This window comes from Pongo abelii, chromosome 7 (genome assembly GCF_028885655.2).
Source record: "Pongo abelii isolate AG06213 chromosome 7, NHGRI_mPonAbe1-v2.0_pri, whole genome shotgun sequence".
In the NCBI taxonomy this organism is placed as follows: Eukaryota; Metazoa; Chordata; class Mammalia; order Primates; family Hominidae; genus Pongo; species Pongo abelii.
The window spans coordinates 20,426,065-20,444,474 of NC_071992.2; the positions used below are offsets into that span (position 1 = coordinate 20,426,065).

Sequence of the window (18,410 nt, forward strand, 5' to 3'; positions counted from 1 at the left end):
TGACAAAGAGTTAAAAATATTGGAAAGAGCTTCAGGAAACCCTTGGGATAGCGCTGAGTATCAAATAGCAAACAAGTCCCATAACAGGAGTGGAGGCTTTAAGAAATAATGGCTGAAAAAAATATGAACCTATGAATCCAAGAACCCCAATAAACACCAAATAAGAAAAACATAAAGAAAATCACACTAAGGCATCACATAATAAAATTGATGAAAACCAGAGATAGAAAAATCTTGAAAGCATTCATAGTAGCAGAAAAAGCCATCTTGGGTACATAGGAACAAAGACAAGAATGATAGTAGACTTTTTTTGTCTGAAATCCTGCAGGGCAGGGAAAAATGAAACATCATCTTTAAGTATTGAAAGGAAAAACAACTTGCCAAAGAATTCTATACCCAGTGAATATACATTCCTAAAATTAAGGTGAAAATAAAGATATTTGCACACTGATAAAGCATGAGAAAAATCCCTGACAGCAGGTATGTGGGGGTAAAAGTAAAAAAAAGGTTCTTTTTAAAGCAAAAATATTAACAATGAACTACTTTAAGTTTTAGAACATAGAATGAAAATATAGGACAACATCACAAAGGCTAGGAAGAGATAAGGGGAATTAACCTGCTATAAGGGTCTCAAATTATAAATGAAGCAGTACAATTTGAAGCTAAGCTGTGACAAGTTAAAGATGTATACTGTAAACCTTGCAGCAAACACTAAAATAATTAAAGGAGTACAGCAAACAGGCTAATAGTGACAAAAAACAGAACGACACACAAAAAATAATCCTACACAAGAAAGGAAAAGAAAAGATGGAATAAATAAGAAACCAACAGTAAGATGGCAATTTAAAGTCAACTACACTAATAACGACTATAAATGTAAATAGTATAGGCACTCTAATTAAAAGACAGATACTGTGATTTATAAAAAGCAAGACCCACCAATATTCCACATAGTAGAAAGCAATTTTAAAGACACAATCATAAATTAGCAATAAAAGCTAGACACAAAATTTGTATAGCATGCAAAAACTACAAAGGAAACTAAAGTGGCTATATCAATGTTAGACAAAGTAGACTCCAAAATAAGGAATATAACCAGGGGTATGGAACGTCATTTCATGACAAAAGGGTCAAATCATCAAGAAGACATAATATATATAGGTATAAGGGATGCAAAATGATATAGAAACTTTAGAAATTTCTTATAAAGTTAAACATATATTTAGCATATGGTGCAGCAATCTTACTCTTTTACTCCTAGGTCACTTCTGAAAAGAAATGAAAGCACATGTACATGCAAAAACTTATATGTGAATGCCCACAGGGACTTTATTTATAATAGCTAAAAATTGGAAACAACCCAAACACTCAGCTGGTAAATCAATAAACTGTGGGATATCCAAATAATGGAATACTTATTAAGCAATAAGAAGAGAGAAACTATTAATTCACACAAACCTAACACTATACATGAATCTGCAAAGAGTAACACTAAGTGAATGAAGCCAAACACAAAGCAGTCCTGTGATTCTATTTATTGTAGTTTCAGAAAAGGCAAAAGTATAGGGCCCAAAGACAGATAATCGTCTGTCATAACTGTCATAGGATGGGAGTAAGAGGAGAAGCAATTACTGCAAAAAGTACAATTAAACTTTCTTGGGTAATGGAAACATTATTTAACTTAATTGTGTTGATGGTTATATAACTGTATACAGTTTTCAAAACTCAAACTATATACTCTAAATTGGTGAATTTTAGTTTTTGTAAATTATTAGAAATCACGCACATTCTGTATTGTAAGGCTGAATTACCTGCTAACATTAATGTGATTTGGAAACCTTGGGAAATTGAAATGGGGATATCCAGGAAGAGCCTGAGGAATTAAAGGCAGCTGAAACTTCCAGGCTCCTCCTGATAGCCCCATGGAAAACCAGAGGTTAAAAGTCCTCCAGTGATAAAAGCAACGGACAGGAAAGAAGCCTGGAGATGGGCACGTCTTAACCCATCCATATATTTTCCCTTTTGTTCTGAGGCAGGAACAGAGATAGAAACAAGCAGAGGCAGGTTTCTTTGGAAAACAGGAAGAACTTCCTAACTTGCTACAAAGACAAAAGCCCCATGACACTTAAAACTGCCTTGACTAACCAGAAATTCTCAAGACAGTTAACTAAGGCTTTAAAGGAGATACACTGGCAGGAAAACTTCTAGCCTGGTACAAGGTGTCTGTGATGTCTCAACTGCTAAGCAATCCTCAGTTTCTGTATCTACATTCATATGTATTAGGCTGCTGAGGGAGAAGAGCTTCTACCCAGAGAATCCTCCAATAGAGGAGGTTTCCTGGGCCACTGGGTCCAGGAAAACAGTGGACAAGGAAAATTTTATCAGTAGAATCTGGGACTTTGGAATAAAGTAACCAATTAAGTCAATCCATTGCTAGGAAATGAGTCAATGAAAAGATGCTCACATGGGTAAACTTTGCTATACCTGTCTAGCAGGAAGTAGTAAATACTCTGAATAAGTGATAGCTGTTGTACTTCCCCTTTTTGACTTTTCTTGAATTGAAATTATTCTTTTTCTTCTGTAGTACTTTATGTGAGGTATGTCAGATACAGTCAACCCTCCATATCTGTGGGTTCTGCATCTGTGGATTCAACCAACGGTGGATAGAAAATATTCCCTCCAAAACTGTGTCTGTATTGAATATGTACAGACTTTTTTCCTTGTCATTATTCCCCAAAGAATACAACATAACAACTATTTACACAGTATTAGATATTATAAGTAATCCAGAGATAGTTTAAAGTATATGGGAGGATATGCATCAGTTATATGCAAATACTATGCCATTTTATATCAGGGACTTGAGTGTCCTTGGATTTTGGTACCTGTGAGAGGCCCTGGAATCAATCCCCTACAGATATTAAGGGACAACGGTATTTTCCTATTTTTCACTTAGCCTATAGATTTAAGTGCCATCTATACCTGACTGAGGGGAATGAACACAATCAACAAATCTTAGCCTTGGAGACAGAAGCTGCAGCTGGGCAGGCATGTTATAGAGAGGTGGTATATTTGTGGTTGTAAAAGGAAAACTGCAATGTTTGGCAAAAGCATTATTCAATGTATGAAGAAGGGTATGTCTGCACATTGAAAGAAACAAATGGGTATCTATTGCTTTGTGTGCCAAGAACTCCCATTCTCTGAGACCAGTATCTCATTCCTCTTGTCATTGCAAGCAAGTGGGGGCTGCCAATCATAATATTCCATCCTCTCAGTGATACAAGTCAGAATCCTGTCCTAGAACAGATTAAATTAGAAGTTAGGGAAGAAGAACAATCCTCTTTGGTGTCAAAATTAAACACATGATCTATAGCGCTGCTAATAACCATGTATAAAGGACCTCATTCCAAAGAATAATGCTGACACAAAAAATCATGCAGAGATAGAAATGGAGAGTACGTCCTGGTGACAATCCATCTTCAGGTGTGCCCTTTTTCTAAGATGGATTGACTTGTTGTCACAACTATATGAGTTCTGATACAATGTTGTGAGATAAAATTAAGTAGTCTAGTAACCTAGTATATAAGGTGCACAGAAAATACGGTGGATGTGCTCTTAAAGAACTTGGGAACATTAAGAAATGTGTTCAGCATTGCTAAGTCCATGTCAAAGCCACTCCACTGCAATGTTTCTCTTGATGTAAGCTAATAGAATATGCTAACACATTAAGAAAAAGGATCCAGCCACAGATAGAAACAGTGGTACTATCCCTCTCTTCACCCCAAAGATAATTCTGAGCAAACATGTCACCTTATCTTACTCTGTTCAACTATACCAAATTGCTATTTCACTCTGCAAAGACTATTCTAACTATATAAGCATGCTCTATTCTTCTCAAACTCCAAACACCATCATTAATCAAGATAATCACGCCTCATACTTCACAGAAAAGTCAGAAGCCATCCAATTGGGCTACTTCAACTTCCCAAAACTAATTATACTATGCTCTCTTACATCTCACCTGTCCACCTTCTCAAAGGCCAGTCATTCCACATATGCACTGGATATGAATTCCCTCCCTCCATCCTTTGTCTCTGCAACCTTACACCATTAATTTTTCTATACATTGCAAATTCAACCTTTCCCTCAACCACCAGAAATGTAAACTTCATGAAGACAGAAAACTTGTCCCTCTTGCTCACCACTGTATTTCTGGTGCCTGGCACAGTAGGTAGCCAGTATTATTTGTTGAAGCCATGACTAAATAAATGAATGGATAGAGAATGAATAAATTGTAAAGAGTTTTCCATTTCTAAAGTTCTATAATTCTGCTTAGAGAAGAGCAGGTGCCACATTGGATTTTTAATTTAGGGTTAGAGGCTTTATCAAATTTCAAGAATATGTCTATACATAAACATAATTTTTTCATCCTTGACTTTCAGATAAATTCCCTTTAAATTTTGAGCATAAAGATGAAATAAATGAAATAGAAAATGACAGCACATGATACTTACTCTTCTTTCCATCCATATCTGCATGAATTTTCCGAGCCAAGAATCCACTTTTGTACACAGCAGCATTTGGATCATGAGGAATGTCCAAAAATGGGTTAGTAGTACTTCCAATACGACTGATGGTCTTTGGATGTGTTCCATTAGCTTTCTCCTCAGTACTTTCTGAGGGAGACTTTTTTTTCTCTTCGTCATCTCTAAAAGGGAGAAAGCACAAAGACTGAGTCAAGCACCTACCATAATATTCAAAGAAAAAAGTAAGTTACTGTAAAAAAACCACATTGTATTCCAATGGTCTATCACTTTTTACAACCACTACCATGATAATGACACACACCATTTGTTAAATGTATTCTATGTGCCAGGTATTAATGATCATGGCAATATCTTATAAGACTGATATTAATATCCTCTATTACAGATAAGGAAATAGACTCAGTGAGTTTAAATATACAAGGCCACAGATTTAGTGATGAAGAGATAATGAAGATACAATCATAAAATCTCTAAAGTCATTGGTCTTTTCACCCTTTACAATGCTTTCACGTTTGTCTTCTTTCAAACAAGTGGGAGTTTATTGGCAGGAATCATGATTTTGACTTATGTATTTCTACAGGGTCTAGCATAGAACTAGGTGTACAGAAAACAGCAAATGTGTTAGAGTCAGTCCAATGGACAATAGTAAACAATATCTCCCAAATAACCACGCTAGTCCCTAATATTAAAACCCCAGGTAAAGCTACTATGGATTAGAATGGGTATGCCATGCACAGTGCTTTGGCATGTGACAGCTGCTACTTTCTCAACCGCCATAAAAATAGTCCCCAGCATCTATTGTTCTCATCTTTATGTCCATGTGTACCCAATATTTAGCTTCCACTTATAAGTGAAAACGTGTAGTATTTGGTTTTCTGTTCCTGTATTAACTTGCTTAGAATAATGGCCTTCAGCTGCACCCATGTTGCTGCAAAGGACATGATTTCAACCTTTTTCTATGGCTGCATAGTACTCCACGGTGTGTATGTACCATATTTTCTCTATCCAATTCACCATTGAAGGGCATCTAGGTTAATGCCATGATTTTGCTACTGTAAATAGGGCTGCAATAAACCTATAAGTGCATGTGTCTTTTTAGTGGAATGATTTGTTTTCCTTTAGGTATATAACCAGTAACAGGATTGCTGATTTGAATGGTAGTTCTTTTTTATGTACTCTAACAAAGTACTTAAAAACTGCTTTCCACAGTAGCTGAACTAATTTACATTCCCACCAATGATGTGTAAGTGTTCCCTTTTCTCTGCAGCCCCACCAGCGTCTGTTAATTTTTTTGCCTTTTTAATAACAGCCATTCTGACTGGTGTCAGATGGTATCTCATTGTGGTTTTGATTTGCATTTCTCTGATGATTAGCGACGTTGAGTATTTTTTCATGTTTGTTGGCCATTTGTATATCTTCTTTTGAGAAGAGTCTGCTCATGTCCTTTGCCTACTTTTTTAGTAAGGTTATTTGGTTTTTTGCTTGTTGAATTGTTTAGGTTCCTTATAGAAGCTGGATATTAGACTTTTGTCAGATTCATAGTTTACAAATAACCACAATATATTTTAAATATATCACAAAACCAGAAGTGTTTGATAATGATGGTAATCAGAGAAAAACAGCCCTTTTTTTTTCTCTCTTAGTATTTTATCAGTAATTGTGAGATAAGTGAAAACAAAACTGGACTCTTAGAAGAAACGGGTATTTTACTTTTATTTTGAAAGAATTTTAGATTTGTGAAGGACAGAATTCGCCTATGCCCAGCTTCTCCTAACGTTAACATCTTATATATTAATAACTATCGTAAAAAATTTCAAAACTAAAAAATTAACATAAGTTTAACACAATGAATTAAACTTGGCTTTATTTGGATTTCGCTAGTTTATTTTTTTTCTATTCTAGGATCCTATCCATGATCCCACAGTGCATTCTGTTCTCATGTCTCTTTAGCATCTTCCAGTCTGTAACAGTTCCTCAGTCTCTCCCTGTCCTTTATGACCTTGACACTTTGACACTTTGAACAGTATTGGTCAGTTATCTTGTAGAATATCCGAGGTTTAGGTTTTTCTGATGTTTTCTCATGACTGGATAGAGGTTATGCATTTTTTGGGGAAAGATTCCATATAGGTGATGCATCTTTCTCAGTGCTTTAGGTCCAGGGGATACAAGTTTTATTACTGGTTAGAATTAACCATGATCACTTGGTGAAGGTAGTGTCCCACAGGTTTCTCTACAGTAAAATTACTATTTAACTTTGTAAGTGTTTTTGGGGAGATATCTTGTAACTATGCAAATATTGTGATTCTCCTTTACCCACTAACTTTATCTTGTAACAATTATTATTACGGTGTTTTAATGGTTCCCTCATTTATTCTACATTCATTAATTGAAATTCTTCTGTAAGTATGGACACATGGATATTTGTTTTATTCTTTAGGTTATAATCAAATACTATTGTTATTTAATTTGTTGCTTAAATTTTTGCAGCTTTGGCCATTGGGAGTTATAATAAGGTGTGCTCCTATGTCCTGTGAACATGCCTCATCTTCTAATGTACTTCTTTACTTTCAGGTACCACAAAATGCCTCCAAGCTCATCTTCAATATTCCTTGTCCTGGCCCTGAAATCAACCACTTCTCCAAGGAGCCTTGGTTCTTCTTATTAGAGAATAGCATTTAGAAACCAAATCTAGGGGCTAGGTGTGCTCACTGCTTTGGGGTCCTCTCAACAGACAAAGCTAGGGAGATATAGTTATGTATCATATAACAATGTGTGGTCAACGATGGACAGCATACAATATACAACCATGGTCTTGTAAAATTATAATGCAGCCAAAAAAATCCCATTGTCTAGTACTTACCATACTATGCTTTTCAGTGTTAGAGTATCCTACTTCTACTTATTAAAAAAAAAGTTAACTGTAAAACAGCCTCAGGCAAGTCTTTCAGTAGGTGTTCCAAAAGAAGGCTTTGCACTATTTACAACACCAAAGACTTGGAACCAACCCAAATGCCCACCAATGACAGATTGGATAAAGAAAATGTGGCACATATACCCTATGGAATACTATGGAGTCATAAAAAAGAATGAGTTCATGTCCTTTGCCGGGACATGGATGAAGCTGGAAACCATCATTCTCAGCAAACTAACACACGAATAGAAAACCAAACACCACATGTTCTCACTCTTAAGTGAAAGTTGAACAACGAGAACATTTGGCCAGAGGGAGGGGAACATCACACACTGGGGCCTGTGGGCGGGGGGTGGAGGGAAAGGGGAGGGAGAGCATTAGGAAAAACACCTAATGCACGTGGGGCTTAAAACCTAGATAATGGTTTGATAGGTGCAGCAAACCACTGTGGCACATGTATACCTATGTAACAAACTTGCAGGTTCTGCACATGTATCCCAGAACTTAAAGTAAAATAAAAAAAAAAAAAAGGCTTTGTTATCATAGGAGATGACAGCTTCATGCATGCCCCTGAAGACCTTCCAGTGGGACAATACATGAGGTGAAAGACAGTGACATTGATGATCCTCAACCTTGTGTGGCCCTAAGCCAGCGTGTGTAGTTGTGTTCTAATTATTTTTATTATTTAAACTCTTAGCCTATAAAGTCCTATGTGTTCTAATTTTTAACAAAAAAGTTTTTAAAAGTAAAAAAGGCAAAATTTCAAAAATAGGAAAACACTTATAAAATAAGGATATAATGTTTTTGTACAGCTGTATAATGTGTTTTAAGCTGTTATTACAAAAAAGTCAAAAAGCTAAACTAACGAGTTTATGAAGTAAAAAAGTTACAGTATGCTGAAGTTAATTTATAATTGAAGAAAACGTTTTTAAAAAGAAATTTCCTGTAGCCTAAGTGTACAGTGTTTAGAAAGTCTACAGTACTGTGTAGTAATGCCGTAGGCTTTCAAATCCATTCAACACTCACTCAGTCACTGACCCACCCAGAGCAACTTCCAGTTCTGCAAACTCCATTCATGGTAAAGTGCCCTAAACAGGAATACCATTTACAAAAAATCTTTAATGCCATATTTGTTACTGTTCATTTTTTGATTACTGTTTGTTTTCTGTTTAGATATACAAATACCATTGTGTTACTACTGCCTATAGTATTTGGCACAGTGACAAGCTACACAGGATTATAGCCTAGGAGCAATAGGCTATACCATATAGTACACATGATGTTCACACAATGATGAATTCGCCTGATGACAGAGTTCTCAGACCATATTACAGTTATGAAGTGATGTATGACTGTATATATAAGTACACTCACGTGTATACACACATCTCTATTTGTGTATCCATCCAACCATCCCAATTAATTCATATTAACATCAGCAAACCTAAGCCAGCACAAGGTTCATTCCAGCCTTCTCCCACTTGCTTATCTGTACATCTTCAACAGTGAGAAAACTGGCTCTCATCATCTGCAACATATTGATTTGTTCAATCTTAGTAAACATATAAAAGAGTTCCAAAATTGCTAGCCTACACCCATGTGAGGAACAAATTTATATACTAGAGTACAGTGATTGTGTACATTTCTTTTGTCTTACACTGTTTTCCAAAGTTATGGGTGAGCTCTTTTTTTCTCACTCTCATCACAATGGTTAGGTGAAAAACACATTCCTTTGTTATAGTCTGAATTCTACTTTGTGTTTATCATATCCTGACTGATTTTCTTAAAAAATAAGCATTTTTGAAAATGCATTTCTTGTGATGTTCAGATTTAAGGATTTAGATAATGTATAGAGTCATGTACCCACCACAATGCCAAATGGAACAGTCTTATCACCCCCCAAATTCCCTCACACTGTTATTTGGCCAGCTCCTCTCTCCCATCAATTCCTGGCAACTGACTTCCATCCCTATAGTTCTGCCTTTTCCAGAATGGCATATAAAATGGTTTCTTGCATTTGGCAAAATGCATTTAAGATTCATCCATATTGTAATGTGAATCGATAGTTTGTTCGCTACCACTGTAAAGTACCATTTCATTTTATGGTCGTGCCAGTTTGTTTATCTATTCATCTACTGAAAGATACTGAGTTGTTTCTAGTTTCTATATTTTATTTTTACAATGAAAAACTATTTGTACTTACAACCAATACCATAATAAAAATATAAAAATACAGTACTGCCAGTCTCTCATAGATCAGAATCAATCTGGAAGAAAGATTTCTGTCCTTCAAATTGATTATTCTATTATCACCATTAAGATTCAGTACTGGGCCCAGCATGGTGGCTCATGCCTGTAATCCCAGCACATTGGGAGGCCGAGGCAGGCAGATCACAAGGTCAGGAGTTCAAGACCAGTCTGGCCAAAATGGTAAAACCCCATCTCTACTAAAAATACAAATATTAGCCCGGTGTGGTGGCAGGTGCCTGTAATCCCAGCTACTTGGGAGGCTGAAGCAGAGAACTGCTTGAACCCGGGAAGTGGAGGTTGCAGTGAGCTGAGATCACGCCACTGCACTCCAGCCCGGGCGACAGAGCGAGATTCCATCTCAAAAAAAAAAAAAAAAAAAGATTCAGTACTGTTACAGCCCACAGCTAACATCATACTCAACAGTCAAAGGTGGAATGTTTTTCCTCTAAGACCATGAACAAGACAAGAATGCCCACTCTCACCACTTTTGTTCAACATAGTTTTGGAAGTTTTAGGCTGAGCAATTAGGCAAGAAAAAAAAAAAGGAAGTGAAACTGTCTCTGATGCTGACAGAATCTTATATATAGAAAAACCGTAAAAACTACCCTTCCCTGACAACTGTTAGAACTGCTAAAGTCAGTAAAGTTTTAGATTAAAAAATCAACATATAAAAAATGAGTAGCATTTTTGTACACTAACTACTCAAAGAATTAAGAAAACAATCCCACTTCCAAAAGCATTAAAAACAAACAAACAAAAAACAAGTAGGAATAAATTTAAGCAAGGAGGTGAAGATCTGTATACTGAAAACCATAAAACACTGAAAAATTCACAAATAAATGGAGAAAAAAATCCCATGTTAATGAACTGGAAGAATTAATATTGTTAAAATATACCTAGTAACCAAATTCCAATGTCATTTTTTATAGGGATAGAAAAAATACTAAAATTTGTAGGAAACTAGAAACTACTCCAAACAACCAAAGCAATCTTCAGCAAAAAATCAAAGCTGGAGGCATAGCTTTTTGACTGCAAAATATAAAGTTACTGTAACCAAAAGAGCATGATACTGGTATAAAAACAGCCCAGAAAAAAATCCCAAGTAGCTAAGGTCAACTGGATTTCTGGGAAAGGTTTCAAGAATGTATAATGGGGGAAACTACAGAATCAGGTGCCATGGCATTGACCACTGCCTTCCGTGGCTTGTGCCAGTCTGAAATCCAAACTACGACACCTTCCCCTCTTTGATCCCTACTTTAGGCAAAATAGAAACCAGTCACGTGGGCAGCCTACAGACAGGCCAGAATATTGTTATCAAGTCCCACTCTCTTCCTTGCATCCCAAGAGAGGGAGTAAGTAATTGGGCTGCTTCCTAAGGACTATGCTATACCATGCTGTGGAGGGAGTTGGGTAAGGGCAAGTAACATTGCTTTGAAGTTTCCTACTGTTTTAAATGTGGCTTTTTTTTTATTCAGAGTTTGCCTGGTTGCTGTACATCTTTGGTTTTCAGAGCACATGTGAAGTTCTTTCAGATGGTCTTACTTGCTTATGGAATGTTTCCCTAAGAAAACAAGGGCCTGGAGCTTCCTAGTCCACCATTGTGCCCCATTTCCCTTTTATTGCTCTAGTCTTAGTGTTATGGGTTTAATTCAGTCCCCACAAGAGAAACTGAAGTACTCACTTCCAGCATTTAGGAATATGACCTTGTTTGGAAATAAGATTAAAGAGTGGGCCCTAATCCAACAATATTGATGTCCTTATTAAAGGAAGAAATCTGGACACAGACACACACATACAGAAGGAAGACCCTGAAGCTACCACAGGCTAGGAGAGAGGCACGGAGGAGACTCTCCGTCATGGCCTTCAGTAGGAAACAACCCTATTTTCACCTTGATCTCAGTGATCAAGAACCATGAGACAATAAATCTGGGTTTTTAAAGCCCATTTGTGGCATTTTGTTATGGCAGCCAAAGGAAATAGATATACTTAGATGCTACCTCACCACAGCTTCAGATTAATTTTATCACTTTTGCAGATGGGAGTGTGCCCTAGAGAAGAAAAACTGGGACAGCTGTGTCTCAGTACTTGCTCTTCCATAAACTTCACTGTGATCCTGAATAAGCTGCAGCATCTCTCTAGATCTCAGCCTCCTCATATGTAAAATTTGAAGCTTGCTCTAAGTCAGTAAATACAAGCCATGCAAAGCCTGTCCAGGGAGTGGGAGCCCAGGATGAGTAGAAAGGTCTCTGGAATCCCCATTCAGTTTCAAAAAACAGCTCTTGGAAGCAGACTGTGGTCTTGAATCCATTCTAGTTCTAGTATTCCATGATTGTAGAACTCTGTTGATATAGACCAATACATAACCACAACAAAAGATCAGGATATTCCATGTGTCTCCATAGCATTGACCCTAAATGGAAACCTATGCTGGTAAGTTTAGGCTAAATACTGCAAAAAGCCTCTCCCCTATGATATGGAGCAGGTACCCCAAGTTTTACCATGCAAACCCTCCACAACAACAAAACTGCATACATTGTTAAGTGATACGGTTTGGCTGTGTCCCCACCCAAATTTCATCTTGAATTGTAGTTCCCGTAATCCCCACGTGTCATGGGAGGGACCGCTGGGAGGTAACTGAATCATGGGAGCAGTTTCCCCCAGGCTACTTGTGTGATATTAAGTTCTCATGAGATCTGATGGTTTTATAAGGCCCTTCCCCTTCACTTGGCTCTCATTCTTCTCCTTCCTGCCACCATGTGAAGAAGGACGTGTTTGCTTCCCCTTCTGCCATAACTGTAAGTTTCCTGAGGCCTTCCCACCTCTGCGGAACTGTGAGTCAATTAAACCTCTTTCCTTTATAAATTACCCCGTCCTGGGCAGTTCTTTATAGCAGCATGAGAACGGACTAATACATTAGCAAGACTGGAGGGAAGATGGCAGAAGAAACCCCTGTTCTTTCCTCTCTATTTAGGAAGCAGAACTAATTAGCCCCACTGACCTACCTTTGAGTGTCTCAAAAGAGAAACTTGACACTTGCCCCCACTACTTCTTTGGCATCAGGTAAACCACTCTATCCCTTTTGCCTTACTATGTGGCAAACGCATTGGGGCAGAGCTCACCTCTGCTCCTTTAGTTCTGATTTCACAGCCTGTAATATGGTTAAGCTGGCAGGCTCAGCAGGCTTGGTGGCCACTCAGGTCCCAATCACATTCTCCAGTATAACTTTCTGCGGGTGTCTTGCACTTTGCATTACACAGCAGAGGCTTGACTTGATTTCACTCAGCACTCTGCTCTGTGTATACACTCCTTTAGCCAGAACATTACAGAAGGATAGGGGACATAAATCAGGTCACAAACTCCACCTTGTACCGGCAATCATTACCATGATCCCTGTAATTTAATCTCCTCATCTTACAACCAGCCTAGAAGCTAGATGTTACCAAGTCCCTGCTCTCCTCCAGGAAGCAATGCTTGGGAACTGGTATCCCTGGGCATCAGGGCCAGCTGACTAGTGATGGAAAGGAGCTCTAAGTTGCCAGGCAGTGTGTGCTAGGCAGTGCTGATATCATGATGATTAAGACCCCTCGAGGGGTTCGTCATCCAGTAGGGGAAACAGATACACAAAATATTGGGTAATACATTTTTTATAAAATACTATATGTCTCCACAGAGTTGTGTACAAAGCAGTACAGGATCAGAGAGGAGGGAAGAGTCTGTATCAAACATGCTAAATTATAAATGCAAGAAATCCTTGTTGGGTGATGAAAATGGGGTGATAAACTATGGTGGTTGTTACACAACTGTGCAAAGTTACAAACACTGGTGTAGCACAAAACTGGTACACTTAAGTGGGTGAATTTTATGGTATAAAAATTACACCTCCATAAAGCAGTTTAAAAAATAAAGGTGGTGGTTGAATGCAGGGGCAGAACACTAAGGTAGCTCACATCTCAATACTGTGATCAGATGACTGCAGGAAAATAAAGCAAAGAAAGAACTTATAAAAAATGTGCTGAGTTATCATGGGGTTTCTATTATACCACATCACATTATACCATGAGGCAGGATGAGTTTAAAATGGATCTTTGTCACTTACCAAAAATAAAAAAGAAAGCATGTAGTTAAATTTTAAAATTCTGCTGAAAATATGAATTACATTCTATTCTCTAAAAATACCTTATTTTGACACAGGAATCCTAAAAGTAAAAAAGAGACTATGCTTTATTAAAAATGTTAGGCTTCATCACTAGCCTTTTAATACCAAGAAAAATGCTGCCAGATATGAGAAAGATGTAGGCTAGTAACTTGGCTTTCTAAATAAAGGATCTGACCATATGTACAATGATTGTAGTATGCTTTCCAAACCAAGACAAACTTAACCAATGGTTAAAAAAAGTTTCTGAAAATACGCTGGGGTCAAGCCAGATGTTAGGTATTCCCAAAAGATCTATTGGAAAATTTTTAAGGGGCAACTAAAAATAACTTCCTTCAGTATTCTTGATCTGGCTAAATTTTCTCACCTTTAAAAAAATACATATATGTATAAATTATAATGTACGAGTACGTAAATGCTCAGTGAAACAACTACTGTCTAAAATGTTCCTCATATACATATTAAAAATCATTCAGAAACTGTATTTATTATATTTCATCTTGTATCATTCCTCATCAAACATCAAGCACTTAGCAATTGATACAGAGGAGATAAAATTCTCTATCCTTAGCATACTAAGAAAAATGCTTTCTTTATATCCCAGCCTCCATAATTCTTTGCTCCTCAGTGATTCTAAAAATGCTTTAGGACAAGTAGGCTACTAACATAATCACATTCCATCTGCTCACCAACCTGTCTGCTCTGAATATTCTGAAGTTGAAGATAATGTGAAACGAAGATAACAATATTTGTAAAGTATATCACTTTCATCATATTTAGAAATATGTAAGCTTTTCACAATAAAACCCTTAGAATTTCTAAGTATCTATCTCAATCTCATTATCAAGAGAGATGCCACTTAGACATGAAGCAAACAATGTATTTTTTTTTTTTAAATTTGGCCTTTTAAAGCTAAGAACTGGGTGGCAAATCTTTCCAGTTTCCTATACACCTGAGTTCAGCTGAGAAAACAAGTACTTACATCTTAAGTGTGAGCTCAGATTAAGTATGAGATATGCTTCAGGTTCTTGATAAAATTACATTTCACAGAGCCATATGAGAGAGCTGTCCTAGTCCATTTTGTGTTGCTAAAACAGAATTCCACTGGCTGAGTAGTTTATAATGAACAGAGACTTATTTCTTACAGTTCTGGAGACTGGGAAGTCCAAAGTCAAGGGTCCTGAATCTGATGAGGGACTCCCTTGCTATGTCATCCCATTGTGGAAGGTGCAAGGGCAAGAAAGTGTGAGAGAGCAAGAGGGCCGTGAACTTGGTTTTATAAGAAACCCACTCCTGCAGTAACAACCTTAATCCATTCATAGCCCTCATGACCTAAGCACCTCTTATGAAGCCTTGCCTAACGGTTGGGGGACATATTCAAACCACAGTATTCTGTCTGTGGCCTCTGAAATACATTCATTTCATTACAATGACCCCAGTTTTAACTCTTTCTAGCAACAACTCAGAAGTCCGAAGTCCAAACTCTGACCTAAATCAGATATAGGTCAATTTGAGGCATGATTCATCCTTAGGCAAATCTCCCACCAGCTGTGGGCCTGTGAAATCAAACAAGTTATCTACTTCAAATACTATGGTGAGACAGACATAGATGCTCCCATTCCAAAAGGCAGAAATAGGCAAGAGAAAGAATGAACAAAACCCAACTCTAAAACCAAATAGGGAAAACAACATTAAGACTTAAAGCTGGAGAATAGTTTCCTTTGATGTCCCAAATCCTGGGAACACTGGAATTGGGGTTGGGCCCCCAAGGCCTCAGGCAGCCCCAATCCTATGACTTCACTGGGCTCAGACCACCCAGCAGCTGTCATGGAATACCCCACGACATCTTTTGAAATCTAGGTAAAGAAAGCCATGCCTCTACAGCTCTTACATTCTGTGTGCCTGCATAATTAGCACCACATGGATGCTGCTAAGGTTTATGGCTTGTATTTCCTAGAACAGTGGGCTGAGCTGTAGCTAGGCCTGCTTACACCATGGCTGGGGTGGCCAAGGAATGCTGTGCCAGAATGTGGGGAGCAGAGAACTGAGGGGGCTCTGGTGGAGAGCACCCTGGGCCCATCCCTTGAAACCATTCTGCCCTCCTAGACCTCTGGGACTGTGATGGAATGGGCAGCCTCAAAGATCTCTGAAATGTATTTGGGGGTCATTCTCCCATTGTCTTGATCTCTTGTATCCATATCAATATCCTTTGCAAATGGTTGCTTGGCCACAACTGTGGTTTGCTTTCCCAAACATGCTTTATCATTCTTTGTAAGGCCAGGCTGAACATTTTCAAAATCTTTCTTCTGCTTCTCCTTTAATTGTCATTCTAACTTTAAGTCATTCCTCGCATATCTTACCGTATGTGGTTAAAAGTAGCTACTTAGCTCCATCAATATTTTGCTTTGAAATTTATTGCAACAGATATCTTAGCTCCTTGCTCATAAATTCTGCCTTCCCTAAAGCCCTTGGGCAAGAATACAATTCAGCCAAGTTCTCTGTGACTTTGTAACAAGGACCGTCTTTATTCCAGTTTCAAATACCTTGCTCTTCATTTCTACCTGAGACCTCATCAAAATGGACTTTACTATCCATGTTTCTACTAACATTCTAATCATGATCACTTAAGTAATGACTAAGAAGCTCCAGATGGTCCTTAAATTTCTTGTCTTCTCCTGAGCCCTCACCAAACTGCCCACAATGCTCCATTTGCAGCAATCTAGGCTTTTTCTAGCATTCACTTCATAACTGTCCCAGCTTCTATGGATTACCCAATTCCAAGGCCCCTTCCACATTTTCAGCTTATTGTTATAGCAACAGCCCTAATTCTCGGTACCAATCTTCTGTCGTAGTCTGTTTTGGGTTGCTATGACAGAATTCCACAAACTGCATAATTTAAAATGAACAGAGATTTATTTCTTAGCATATTGGAGGCTGGAAGTTCAAAGTCAAGTAAGGGGCCTGTATCTGGTGAGGGCCTCCTTGCTGGGGTCTTCTCTAACTCCCACCTGCTCTCTTGCGCTTTGCTGCCCTTCTCCTAGTAAAGTAGAAGGTCAAGAAAGCGCAAGAGAGCAAGTTGGGGATCACAGTTGCTTTTAAAACAAAACTACTCTCACGATAACCCACTCCCTTGATAACATTAATCCATTAATTAGGGCAGAGCCCTTTTCCCTTATGACCTAACAGTCTCTAATTAGGTGCTACCTCCTAACACAGCATTGGGGATTAAGTTTCTAACACACGAACTCTGGGGACACGCTGACACCATAGCAAGAGTCTTCCTTAATTCTAACCACTGAAAATCTTTTTCCTTTAAATACCAAAATCCAGAAGATTGATCCATGTTCAATATCATTTTTAGCTAACAATTTTTTAAATTAAAAACACTTTATTGTAGAAAACTCTAATAATCAATAGCTAACAAAATTAAGTGATCTCAATTCTTTAGTTCAGTATTTCCCTCAAGTTAATGGTCAATTTTTCATAACTATGGCATTTCTGTTTCTTTTCTTACAGTCAGGGTATCTTCGCTGAATATAAATAGAACAATCAAACCAATAATATCCTTTACATAACCACTATACATATATAGATTTAACCTTAGTTATTCTTCATATAGATTGTCTTGTAAGTTTGTTATGCCAGGACTAAGATTAGCATTATTATTTTACCAAGAGTCCAGCGTGACGCAGTATCTGCCATGTTAGAAATTTGAGTACAGTGAAACAGATAGCAATGACAATGAGAACATTAAATCTCATTCTACAATTTCAATGAGGTGTAATGAGTATCTAGAAAAGACATTTAATTGTATGAGCACCTCAAGTGCAGAACTGAGTTTTATTCCTTCTGTTTCTCCCAACAATAAATGAATGCATTATTCCTTCTTTATAGTCAAATATCTCGTGCAAATAATTTTATTAATTTTTCCATGGTGAGTTCTCTCTACCTATGACCCTAAATGCCAAGCTCCCTACCTCTCTCTGCACACACTCAAATTAAATTTTTGGTTATATATTTAAAATATCTGTTTTATGTATACCATTGTCCAGCTTAATATTTTACCAAGAGTCCAGTATCATGTAGTTTCTGCCGTGTTAGGAATGTGAGTATAGTCCCACAGACAGCAATGACGCTGAGAATGTTATTCTAGTATTTCAAGAGGCACAATAGCAACTTCTTCTTGCCTTAGTTTTCTTGTTAGTAATCATTGCTAACCTATAGATGGTTATATTAAAGTTTAAAATGAAAATTACTTTCATTTTAAAGTTCCCTCATAAATGTCTTCATCCCAAATAACCTTTTCGAGCAATAAAAGTTTTCCTTCATTAATCTACATCTACTATTAAAAAACACTACTCTGATTAACAATTTTATATATCTAGATTCACTAGGGATTAATGATATATAGTTATTTAACATAGTAAGTCATTGCAAAAAAGGAAATTACCATGAGTTATCTTTTTGAAAGAAAATCAAATAATTTTATATCAAGGTAAAAAATATTTTAACTAAAATTAGGAAGAACTCTTTTCATTAGGATATAAGT

The 18,410-nt window shown here is 37.3% G+C and overlaps 1 protein-coding gene across 11 annotated transcripts in view; it reads right to left on the reverse strand.

The window, feature by feature from the left end:
* Positions 1-18,410, reverse strand: part of PSD3 (pleckstrin and Sec7 domain containing 3) — a 727,754-nt gene that overhangs the window by 96,445 nt on the left and 612,899 nt on the right. For all 11 annotated transcript variants that reach the window (XM_054561279.2, XM_054561280.2, XM_063726550.1 and 8 more), the window contains one exon: positions 4,515-4,708. In XM_054561279.2, coding sequence (XP_054417254.2) covers positions 4,515-4,708 — 194 coding nt within the window. The remainder of the gene's footprint in view (positions 1-4,514; positions 4,709-18,410) is intronic.